The sequence below is a fragment of the Papaver somniferum genome, chromosome 7 (genome assembly GCF_003573695.1).
Source record: "Papaver somniferum cultivar HN1 chromosome 7, ASM357369v1, whole genome shotgun sequence".
Lineage (NCBI taxonomy): Eukaryota > Viridiplantae > Streptophyta > Magnoliopsida > Ranunculales > Papaveraceae > Papaver > Papaver somniferum.
Genome location: NC_039364.1, coordinates 233,146,277 through 233,159,069, shown reverse-complemented (window position 1 = coordinate 233,159,069; position 12,793 = coordinate 233,146,277). Strand labels below are relative to the sequence as shown.

The window sequence follows — 12,793 nt, the reverse complement described above, 5'->3', positions numbered from 1 at the left end:
TAATATCAAATGAGTTGGCCAAGGATAGGTTAGGAAAAACATGAAAAAGTTGTTGCAATGGTTATTTTTTTTATTTTTTGTGCAAACCGAACAAGCCTATTTTTTAGAAACGGAGGGAATATATAATAAATATAGGTATATGTGTGTGGATGCGCATCGAAACTATATAATTGTATTTGGATTCTTGATGTTTGCATTTATATTCAGTAGTGTATTTGATGAGGATCGTGTACTAGCTAGCAACCATGGATACCTTACTTTTCTGTACAGTATCTGCATTTAATGAAACGTACTGTATCTGCATGGAAAAAAACGCTTCATAAAGTGGCTATACCTACATTTAATGATTAGTACTGTATTTGCATTCAATGAAGTGCAACATGAAGTGACAAACTACGTAATAATGTGTAAAGCATGGGTGCACATCCAGTAGAATCCATGCAGTTTTGTCCCAGTCTTTGTTGAGATCTTAATTTGTAATATTCCCTGCCGTTTTTTGTCTCAGTCTTTGTCGAGACCTTAATCAGTTTCCATGGATGGTGTTCAATCCGCTGGAAATTAAAGATGAAAGATACCAAGTTTTGAAGGCAACAACACAAACGCGTGGCAGTGAGTACAAAATATCTACCGCACCAATGTGTTGTCCGTGCTTACTGTCATGCATAGGTCTGATGTCAGTGACTACTTGGGTAACCAAAGGGCATTGCATGTTAGATCATGCCAATGGTTGTTTTTTGGGGGAACAACTTGGTTTCATGGTTTGTCTTTCGAGTTGTAGGGGCGAAATATCACACAAGGTAAATAAAACAGTCTTAAATACGAAGACGTAATAATTATTAGAAGACAAGGCGAAAAGGTAATTACGTGATGAAGATAGCATGAAAACCGACTCCAAAGGAGTAGCGAGAAGAATCAACAGACAGTGCAACAAATAAGGACAACTTTCAAAAGCCTTGCGAGTATGACAAACTGAAGAAAAATCAGTCAATTGTGATCATGCATGTGAGTCTTGGTTGTCTTCTACTAGGATAACTATCTATATAAGGAGCTAGAAGACATTGCAATAGGGGGAGATCAATTTTAGGAAGGAAAATAGAGAAATCAGTAGAGAGAGAGAGCAGACAAATATCTTCTTCTCTTTCATCCATCATCACCACCATTTAGATCTAGAGCTCTACCAAAAACCCATCAATGGAGATTCTAAATGTAATATTCATGTAATTTCTACACTCATAATGAAAAATCATGGATGTAGATCACATTGATCGAACCATGTAAAGAATACTTGTGTCTCTTTACATTTTTAGCACTTTTATCATCATTTTCATGATTCAATAAGTAATTTAGATTTACATAATATCATAAGGGGTGTAGTTGTGGGATTTTCCTCAACTACATTTTGGCGCTAGAAACAGGGAGGATAATCCTCTCTGTAGGTTGTTGATTTAAGCAATTTCTCAGAGAGCTAGCTACTGTTGGTGTTTCATCTCACTGCGTATTTGAGTTCCAGGAGCAAAAATGGAAGTCTTTGTTGAAATAAAAGAAGCTCAGGTAGCAAAACATGGTTGGGAGTTTTATATCGGAGACAAAAGAGAAGATTAGTTGATCTGATAGAAGAACGGAGGCAGAAACATACAACAAAAAACCTCTTGTAAGATGATTCTTCTTCTTATGCTTCTTATTCCATCCATAATGCTGAGATATAATGCAAAAGATTGAAAAGTTTCTCCATACAAGTTATAGCTTTTTCTTCTCAAAATCCTGATTTTTCCTTCAAAACATTGGTCCAAAAACAATTTAAACTTGACATCTACAATCAATTAATCTTTATTTGCAAACCCATGTGAAAGATTCAGGAACTATTGAGAAAAAATTTAGTATTGATTTGGGATTCATCTTTCTTTATTCACTAAATCACCATCTTGATTTCGAGAAGTTCATAGGACAAGGCTTCGTGAAGGGACACGTAAACTCGAATTAACCATCAATATTAGATTATGAATGTTCGTGGGAGCAGCAAGATTTCACATCAACTTATCAACGACAGCATCAGTTAAATTGAGGTGAAATAAAAGCCTATCTGCTAGAGTTCAAGGGGCGTAGAAACATGACCAGTGAAGTAGAAGGAGTTCATGGCTTGGATACACTCGGTCCAAAGAAATCCCACTTAGGGTGTGATCTTCGTGCCCATTATCCATATATGAGAAAAGCATGAGGTCACGACAACACTGTTTATTGAAATAACTGGATGGGAGGAGCCCAAATGAAATGGTTAGGGGTGACCTCCTTGAAAGGGAAATTTAGAGGGAATATATATAAATGGACGGCACCCTCCATTAGAGATCTGAATTGTGTCTAAGACGGCAATGTGTTGGGGATTTCTAATCATGGGAGTATCTAAGACCTGGTATATTTTCGCACATATAACCTGAGGAGGTAAAAATACTAACACAGATAAGGCGAGATCAATGGCCAATGACTTGCAAGAGCACATGGAACTGAGATTTCGTCGTCCAATAGGTGAAAGACCATACCCAAGGCGACCATAAGTCCTTTACGTTCTCTATATGGGGAAAGGCAATAAGGCCTTACTTATGAGGCAAATAAGACCTATATAAGTTACAAAGTCATGCGAATATATATCAAAGGAATGCAAAGGAAAGCGAGGCCATGAAAGATCGTGCTGAGGCACGAAGGAACAATAAGGAGACATATCCTTCCCAAGCTAAGTATCATTAAATTTTAAGAAAAATCTTATCGCATGAGAAATACTTGCATTATTTGCTCAATTTAACATGTTAGTAATACCTGAGTAAATATCCATATTATTACGAAATTGTTAGGCGATATTAGGCGACACATATTATAACCAATTGATTTGCAACACATTAGTATAATAGTAATGCTCACTTCGCATTTACATCAAATCTCAAAACCATAGTGTGATTTCGCATGAATACTTGAATAATTTATCCTTCACATGTTAGCATCTCGCAATAAAGTTTAAGAGATTATCCTTAGCATAGTATCGTTTCGCATTGATATTCGCATAATGTATCTTTCATATTGCATCAATTTACATGAATGTTCAAGTAATTTATTTCTCGCATTAATATCATTTCGCATAACGCAAAGCATTCACACTTTAGAAAGTTTGTACCTTTTATTAGTTGATACACTTCTTATGCTTCTTAGAAATACTTCATACTATTTGAAATTCTTATCACATGGGTATTCTTATAATGAATACTTCTTATTTTGCACGATTCAATGGAAGTCAATACGCTAATACCTCGATACTCCATAGTGAGGCATACGCATACAAGGAAATATTTGTAACACTTTGCATGATTTGCATAACAATTCACATAATACAAACACGTATAAGCACATAATTCGCACAAAACCTGTGTTCACATAATTTGATCATTCGCACAACCTTATCATTCACATGATTATCAAAAACGCATCGCTTTTAAATATAGCATGTTATTATAGAAATCGCATCACAGCAATTGACACGCATAAAGAATTATAGTATCAATCTTCCTATAGTGGAGAAAAATAGATTCTAATATGATATCATAAAAATTGCTCTTCTTCCCGCACATATTAATTGCTTTTCAGAATTTACCTTTTCCTTATTTTGTTTTGCGGCATGCGAAAAGCTGAGGCAAAATGAGTAAAAATGCTCTACGGCTCTACAACGACCACACCATTTTCAAAGTGACAATAGCATATCATCGCATAAACATAGCATATCATAGCATAAACATATCGCATATAAGTAGAATATCATCGCATACACATATCACATGCATAAATCATATCATCACATACATTCATCGCACATACTAGATACTTCTTGAAAACTATTAGCCACAGATACTTCTATACTTCTTATTATTCGAGGATCAGTACTTCTTATACTTCTTCAAGGATACTTCATACTTCGTATACTTCAAGGTTTTATACTTCAGATTTCGTACAAGACTGCGCGTATCAAAACTTCGCGAATGCATAGAGGCAAGTATATACTTTTAAAGTAAAGGATATCCTCTAGCATAGCTCCTTCAGCAAAAAATATTAATACTTCCAAGGATACTTCGCAGTACATATTACCATACTTCAAAACGAGGCAGTGGCAACAAGTTATTTCTGCTTCGGAAAGTTTTAGTTCCTTCATCTTCCCAAAGAAAAATTAGGCATACCATATGAGAAACTGAGGCAACACCATCGCAGGAGAAGAAAAATTGAAGTTGAGGCAAGACAAAAATGAAGAGCGATACCACCAACTCCAAGAGAGAAACACTCCACATCAGCAACAACAAAGGATATGAAGCATCAACTCCAAGTAGTCATCGCGACAATTCAGCACGATCCAAGCCACTCAAGCATCTCGCGTAAGAACAACATCAAGAAGAATTTTCTCTTAAGATCACCCTTCATGCAATCTCAAGAGAAAAGAGGCAAAATCTAGGGGCGAAATATCGCACAACGCAAATAAAACAATCTTAACCACAAAGACGTACTAATTATTAGAAGACAAGGCGAAAAGGTAATTACGCGATGAAGATAGCACGAAAACCGACTCCAAAGGAGTAGCGTGAAGAATCAACAGACACTACGACAGATAGGACAACTTCCAAAAGCCTGGCGAGTAAGAAAAACTGAAAAAGAATCAGTCAACTGTGATCATGCTTGTGAGTCTTGATTACCTTCTACTAGGATAACTATCTATATAAGGAGCTAGAAGACATTGCAATAAGGGGAGATCAATTTTAGGAAGGAAAATAGAGAAATCAGTAGAGAGAGAGAAGACAAATATCTTCTTCTCTTTCATCCATCATCACCACCATTTAGATCTAGAACTCTACCAAAAACCCATCAATAGAGATTCTAAATGTAATACTCATGTAATTTCTATACTCATAATGAAAAATCATGGATGTAGATCACATTGATCGAACCATGTAAAAAACCCTTACGTCTCTTTACATTTTTAGCACTTTTATCATCATTTTCATGATTGAATAAGTTTAGATTTACATAATATTATAAGGGATGTAGTTGTGGGATTTTCCACAACTACACGAGTTAGTCCGGTCTGAGTTCAATTTGAAAAAGAAGTAATTTCCACATTAAAAGGGAATGCCAATCAATTATCTAGATTGACTATCTTATTACAAATGGTACATATTCATGTGGAGCCAGAAAAACAAACACTGGCGTGGCGTGATCAAGCAGAGTATTACTGCGAGCCAGCTTACTCAAATTCCTACAACTAAGTAAATTTTCGTATTTAAGTTGAACAATTATGTTCCTAGGTGCTGCAATCTGCACCCGTATCTATCTCTCAATTAAGCAGACATGGAATCTTAGGCCGAAGCAATCCGGCTCTTTCTCCATGAGCGTTGATATAAACCGACTTGACAGGTTCTCCCCGTTTTGCAGGCGATAATTGTATGTTATTAAATGTTAGTTCAGTGCAAGGAATAGCTTGACTGCAGTTTTGAACCACTGCCGCTTGCGTAGCTGATGTTCCAGTGAAGTGCTCGTATGTCACATTCTTGATCTGAACAGCAGTATTCTGAAGAAAGTAGAATCAGATAAGAGATAAAAAGCAAAACAAGTTTCTATCGTACCACATTCTGCTGTGGTTGTAGCGGAAGAGACTTTTCATTACCTGAGGGGGGCAGGCACCTGCCACTGCGCAGTAATATTGATCGATGATTATAGGGTTGGAAACAGTATCAAAATTGAGATTCTTGAAGTAAAAATCCTTCGCATATCCATTCCCGCCCTATAAAAACAAAATCTACCGTCAGTGACACTACTTAACACAATTAAAACTGAAAGTTCTTATGGTTTTGATACTTCATGGAGTCTCGTGAACCTACTTGATATGTCTTGATCCGCATTCCGTTAGTAGTGTCACGGAAGTGGGAATTCGTAACACGGATGTCTTGCACTTTTGCCTCGCCCCCGTTTATACCCAAGCTTCTGATGCTGCAAAACATATCAAGTATTTTCCTCAACGTATTAGTTAATCAAATCAATATTAGTCAATCATTTCTAATCTGGGTATGTATACCAACCTTATACCATGACCAGGTCCGCAGTTAATGTTATCGATGTGAATGTCATCAATGTGATCTCCAATAGATATGCAGTCATCACCTGTATTTGTTACAAAAGCGGCATTAGGCGGAGTAGATAGTTCAGTAGACTGCTTATAAATGATTTGTCGGTCGTGGAAATGTCCCTAGGAGATGAGATCTATGGAATTCGACTTCTGTGAATAAAGCTGGTAAAATGGAATATGTACCACAGCCGATGGTTTGGGGACTTCTCTGCTATGTGGACGTGAACGCCGTCGGTGTTGGGAGTATCGGCGGGGGAGTGAACGTTGACGTTTTGCATAATGAATTGGTTGGCACCCATAACAAGTACATTGGTTTGGGGACTGTTCACTACGTGAATGTCCTTCACAAGTGTGTTGTTACATTGCAAAAATCTCAATACCGTTGGCGCCAATTTGGTGCATCCAGGTCCAGGATGGTATCGGCACGACTGATCCCACCATTTCTTGCCGCGGCCATCAATGGTACCACCACCACTTATGGTAAGTCCGTTCACCTCTTTGAATGATATCCATAAGTGTACATCAAGTCCATTCCATGCATCTGGAGATTCTGGAGCAACGATGTTCCCATCAACCTACAAAATAACCATTACAGAAATGCGAAGAAATAAAAGCCGATCTTGATTCTTTTGCCTTTATATAACTAAAATCCAGTTCCTTTTCGACACTATATGTATTCATTTGGGACATTTGAATTTAGGATTAACACATCAACTATTTAAACGGCTAGCACCAAATTCTTTACCGATTAAAAAAAGAAAATACTTAATAGAGGAAATATCATACCTTGACCAAAATATTCGCGCTCTCGCAATGTCCTTTAAATGTCAAAGGAGTAAGAAAATATGTCCTTCCTCCTGGAATGATCATCGTTGGATTCGCCTTCCGCGATTGACATGCTGCAGTCCATGCCTTTAGGAACGCCTAAGAAGAAAAATACCCATATTGTTTTTGATTAGTGATGGTTCTTGAGAGTTGAGACACCAAGTTTTGGCCAAGGAATACACTGCGAACGAACCTGAGAATCATCTCTATGGCCATCACCCACAGCTCCAAAACTTAAAACATTGAAGACTTCATTTGCTGGCTTATAGCGTCCGGCATCTACATGCGCAAACATCCAAAAGACGATTCCACAAATTAAAAAACTGCAAAAACTACTGCTGCTTCTTACCATCTTGATGGAAAAAGTAATAAGGAAGTGCATAAATCCAAGTATTTGAGAAAACTGATTTACACTGTATTTTATATATAGAGCAAGTAAATATCTAGAAAATTATCGTGCTTTATCATTATGGAAATAAATGTACCATGTGTACTAATAATTTCAGTATCAAATATCTTTTAATCAATGTGGTTATTATGTGGAAATGAGTCCATTCATATTGAAACCATTTGATGATATGAAATGAAACCAATACTTGCTATGATTTACCATTTTCGTAAGCAAATCAACAATTTAAAATGTAAGAATGTGTCATAAGCGTCATATAATGCAGTAATGTACACACTATATAAAACTCCATCCGTCCCTAAACAATTGATATATTTTCCATTTATACAATCCTTAAGGAGTTAGGGAGGGAGAAATGGTTGTTTTTAAATTTTTGGTAATAATTTTATCTGGCTTTAAGTCGCATATCTATAAGATTAAAGAGAAATGACGGCACGGATATTTACTAGTTTGCTTGATTTTTGAGAAGTTAAGCTAAACACACTTCTTTAGTTTTTATAAAAGAAATACTATGTAACATCGTTCTTTTCATTTTAGCTTAAAAATGGGCTAAATTGAAAAATAACTATCTTTTACAAAGAAATAATGCTGAGTAAATTTTTTTGTTCATCTATAATATGACTCGTTCAGACCTCGAATCGGCAAATTTTTTTCTTAAATATTTTTCTTATACATTTTCCAACAATTGTAAATCAATAATTGATAATATTTTTGTTTAAGTATACAATTGAAGAAATTCTTGCAAAATTATGAAATTTATTCTCATCCCACACTAAAGTAGGCAAACTTTTAAAATCGATAGGCAGATACTCAACTAAGAATCTTTCCATCTGGTTTCAAGTTGAGTCGATTGGGTCTTTGAAACGGTCGAATTAACCAGGGTCCTTGAAACGGTCGAATTAACCAGAAACCATCGGTCAAGGGAAATTAAGCCGAGCCTCGGTTCTGGTTGAGATAATCAGCATCTCAAGTTGAGTCAATCGACTTTGAATGAACAGATAACGACTAGTTCCATTTAACGGCTCTAATCTCATCTTCTATAAATTTAACTATCTTCACTTCCAAAATCATACATTTTCCCCTTTTAAACACATGATTTACGAGGAATGACTCAATTGTATGTTAATCTTGTGGGGTTTATCATAGATGAAGATTTATCTCTATGTAAAAGCTTTGTGTATCATACCCGGCTAAGGGTGCGGTACCACAACAAAGTGGTTTTGTAAGTGTGAGTTATTGGAAAAGAATCTACGAAAACTTGACATCAAAAACCCGAATAACTATAATGCAGTTGGGTTGTTTTTTCGATATTAAACTATAATTACAGAACTAATGGAAGAATTTATAACTTTGGTTTGGGTTGTCAATCGATATACATTTAGGGGTGGAGCCAATGCTAAAATTTTCTTACAAGCTCGAGGAACGGCGAAGATGAAAAAAGACAAATTTGCTCGGCTTATTTGGTTTTTGGTACTTAGGTTTTGACCAAAACCTGAGTTTCGTCTAACATTTATCTAACGGCCTCTGTGTCTGGTTTAAAGACCAATGTTGACCCGAGTTGACTCAGTCAATGATGATGTGTCTAACTATTTGACTTGTTTTATTTTTTGTGCCACCCTTTAAATAATTATGTATTCACTATGACGGGCCCAAAAAATGATAACTCTTTTTTGCAGCCCATCATATACATGGAAGGTCCAGAATAGATCTCCATCCATAACTAGTTAACCGAGATATATCCATTAAAACCATCTGTATCTCCTTCTTCATCAGAGCTTTATCAGAGCCTTTACATAAAGAAAGAACCCCAAAATCTTAAAACCATCTTCGTCTCCTTTCTACCCGAATTTATTTTCATCAATTTGTTTTTCCCAAATCCTGAATCTTAATCCTTTTCCATTCGATCAAAACCCATTAGTCTTTTGCTTCTTGTTTATGATTTACCTGTTCAGGGAGCTCTGATTTTGGATATTTTAATTCGTTTGAGTTCTAGAAAGAAGCTTGGTTCGGTGAAGTTCTGAACAACATGCTTATGTGAATCATAGTGGATTCAAAAGCGGATAAATCATAGGAATCAGACTTATGTAGATAAATTAGTGGAGATTTGGGTTTTCTTAAAATTGGTTGATGGGTTTTAATGAGTTCTGATTGAATTGTAGTGGGTTATGATCAAATTTTGTTTTTAATCAAAAATTGAAGATATCAAGATTCAATTTAGGGTTTGGGGGAAAATTGAAAAGTCGTGGCCTTCGATTCGGACGATGAGGTGTTCAATGATATTCCACTACCCGGGATTCTGCTTGGTGACCATTCGAGTACCTAATACTGCTTGGTGACCATTCAGCTTTTCTATGTATGTGGCATCTGTAAAATATTTAAACATGTATGACTTTTTGTTATGATCTTTTTTCTTTTTCTATAATTATCATAGCAGACGGGTTGCATAAGGCCGTCTCATGCAAGCCAATGTGCTACCATAAGGCAGAAAGGAGCATCTACTTGAGTTCAGTATCTGCACAGCGCTAGTGAACTACACTTCAAAGTCCAGTCATTCTCAAGAGAAGTGGAACAATTGCTGTTAACAGGTGTTGGAAGTGGAATAAATAAGCACAAAGTAAAAGTTACTTCCTTCTATAGCGCATGAATCCATGCCTGTAATGAACAGATAGTATAACCAACCCCAATTCGTTAAGAGCTGGAACTGTAGTCAATTAGTTACAGACACGGAGAAGGAGAAGAGAACAAAAGGGGGCAGAATCATTTTTTGGAGCCCCTGTTAGTGAATACATAATTATTTAAAGGGTGGCACAAAAAATAAAACAAGTCAAATAGTTAGACTCGTCATCATTAACTGAGTCAACGCGGGTCAACGTTGGTCTTTAGATCAAACGCAAAGGCTGGACAAATGTGAGACCAAATCCACCTAAATATCAAAGACCAAATAACTCAATTTGCTTATGAAACTCATTACGAAACCCTTGGGGAGTTTTTGATGACCCGTATAGGATGTTAAAAAGTACAAATACTACCCGTGCAAGACGACCATGGAGTTGTTAAAACTTTTAATTAGATTTAAGTTTGCTCTTATTTTTCTTCTAAACAGTAAGTACTAATTGAATGTAACTTTTTTATTGTATTGATTAGTACTAATTAAATTTAATATTATTTTCATTTTTAAAAAGATTAGTTCTAATTTTTAATTAAAGGTCATTAAGTTTATATAAGCATAACTACTCGGTAATGTTATAAGTGCTTCCATGCATCTTACTCCCAAACCTTTCATATGATCCTGCAGTCTGAGATCCTTCACCTTCATTTCCAAACTATTTATGTAATCCTTAAGGTAGAGAGCCTTCGAAGTGTTCTGATCTTCTATAATCTTGAATATTTTATTGAGGGTTTTGACGATATGGAGATTGTTGTATTGGACGATAACTTTCTCTTAGCATAATGTTGGCATGTGAGTCTGCCACTCTATCCTGCGATGTTGAAATTCCAATTTGAATTGAAAAATTATGACTGAAGCTCATGTTCTTTGTTATTCTACTTATCCCATGTTGGCTTGTGAGTCTGTTAGCGACTGGATGATGTTCTTGTATACGAATTAGGGAGGTCGACAAATGGAAATATCCAACATTCTCTAATGAGAGCAAAAAAGTCTAGCTCTCACTTAAATTCTGTAAAATCAGACCTAACCGATGAAGCTCTACAACAAGGTCATCTCGAAGGTGTTAGAGCACTGCTCGGTCGAACTCGCAAGCGTTGCTATCTCAAGCTTGTTTGTCAAGTTTAGGTGATCAAAACTATAAGTCTTCATTTCTAGTCTACTTATAGCTATGCTTAGTATAGAATATGTAATTGAGCTTTAGGCTTCACGGCGTTCATCGATTGAAAACGAAGATCTACTGAAGAGAGCTTGGAGGAACTTCATCAACAAAAGGTATGTGGAGACCAAAACTTATCTATCACTCAGAAGTCTATTCTACTCTATCTCCTAATGAGACTAAGTCGTATAACTATATATACTTTTATATTATACACATTTGATATTTCGAGTTGAGTTTATCTCACTTATTTGTTTATCGAAATATGTGTTGGAAGCTTTTTTCTTTAGCTACATTCATCATTATTCTTGACGAGTTTAGTTGGAAACAATTTATTTATTGGAAACTAAATAATAAGTCAAAAGATGATCATGTAAAAATTTCCTTGAAACATCTTACATTATTTGTGTGAGACAATCATTTGATGTCGACTCAGAATGTTTCGTATTGATCATTCGATCACTTGAAAATTACTTATAAGCTAATATTTTGTGTGAGACAGCTATTGTCGTCTTATAAGGATGTTTCAATTATTGAAATGAGAGTTTAGAATAATTAACCTTTGTCTAGATACAACACAGTATTCTTACCAATATGCAAACTGTTGTGGTATGATTCAGGTCCGGAAACCTTATTTGCATACCAGTATGCGAAAATAGGAAGAAAGAGGAAGAAAGAGGAAGATTTTCCATGAGCATTCAACGACCAGAAAAGTCATAATGAAGCGCACATGTCAGCAACGGTAGGTCCCAGATGAGGCTTCCCAGTATCTGTCAGGCGGGTGCCATAAAAGAAGATGTCATCAATGACACGTGTACGGCTTCAACGTACAAAAGTGATGAAGAAGTCAGGAAAGTACATGTGTACGACATCAGAATATCCAAAGGAAATTTAGGGATGCTATAAATATCCATCTATTAAGAAGAAGAGATTAAGCCTTTTCTGTGTAATTTTAGCATCGGATCATAGTTATTCTTTTCTTCTTTGGTGTAATTCTAACCTTCCTAATTTATACCATTTTACACCTAATTCGATTAACTAAAATTAAAGAGAAAAAAATACAGACGTCGCGATACCACCGTTGTTAACATCATTTCATCCTCATCCTTCTCTGCGGCTATTTTTAATGAATATTGTAGATGATGCTCTAGCACTTTTATATACTAAAGAAGATGAAGAAATTTCATTATCATCATCATGAACAACAAGATTCTCCACTAAATCATTTAGGTTTGAAGAAGATCCCTAATTATTGTGATTCTCACTAGTAGTTTTGGGGATGGAATTAATTGATTAGAATGAAACTCTAATGTGTAATTTCATATTATTATCATATTCTACATTTTTCATGTTATGAAAAAACATTTTTCACCGTTGTTCATTTGGAACGAAAATTTAATTTTTCATCGTAGTTTCGAGTGGAATATATTTTTTTCACCTCGGGTTTGAGGGAAAGTTGATGTTTTCACTTGTGTTTCGAGTGAAAATTTTCATCACAATCTTGTCTTGGCATGAAATTCACCATTATTTAGAGATTCTCCAATGGATTTTATGTGAAGATAAATGTCTGAGTCCGCATAGGATAGACAT

At 35.7% G+C, this 12,793-nt stretch overlaps 1 protein-coding gene across 1 annotated transcript; it reads right to left on the bottom strand.

Annotated features, from left to right (window-relative positions):
* Nucleotides 1–5,356: 5,356 nt before the first annotated feature.
* Nucleotides 5,357–7,015, bottom strand: LOC113296119 (polygalacturonase-like). The gene is made up of 6 exons (XM_026544455.1): nt 6,932–7,015; nt 6,507–6,720; nt 6,099–6,180; nt 5,901–6,009; nt 5,687–5,803; nt 5,357–5,590 (listed from the first exon to the last, which is right to left on the bottom strand). The coding sequence occupies exons 1-6, from the start codon at nt 7,013–7,015 to the stop codon at nt 5,357–5,359; spliced, it is 840 nt and encodes a 279-aa protein (XP_026400240.1).
* Between the last annotated feature and the right edge of the window lie 5,778 nt (nt 7,016–12,793).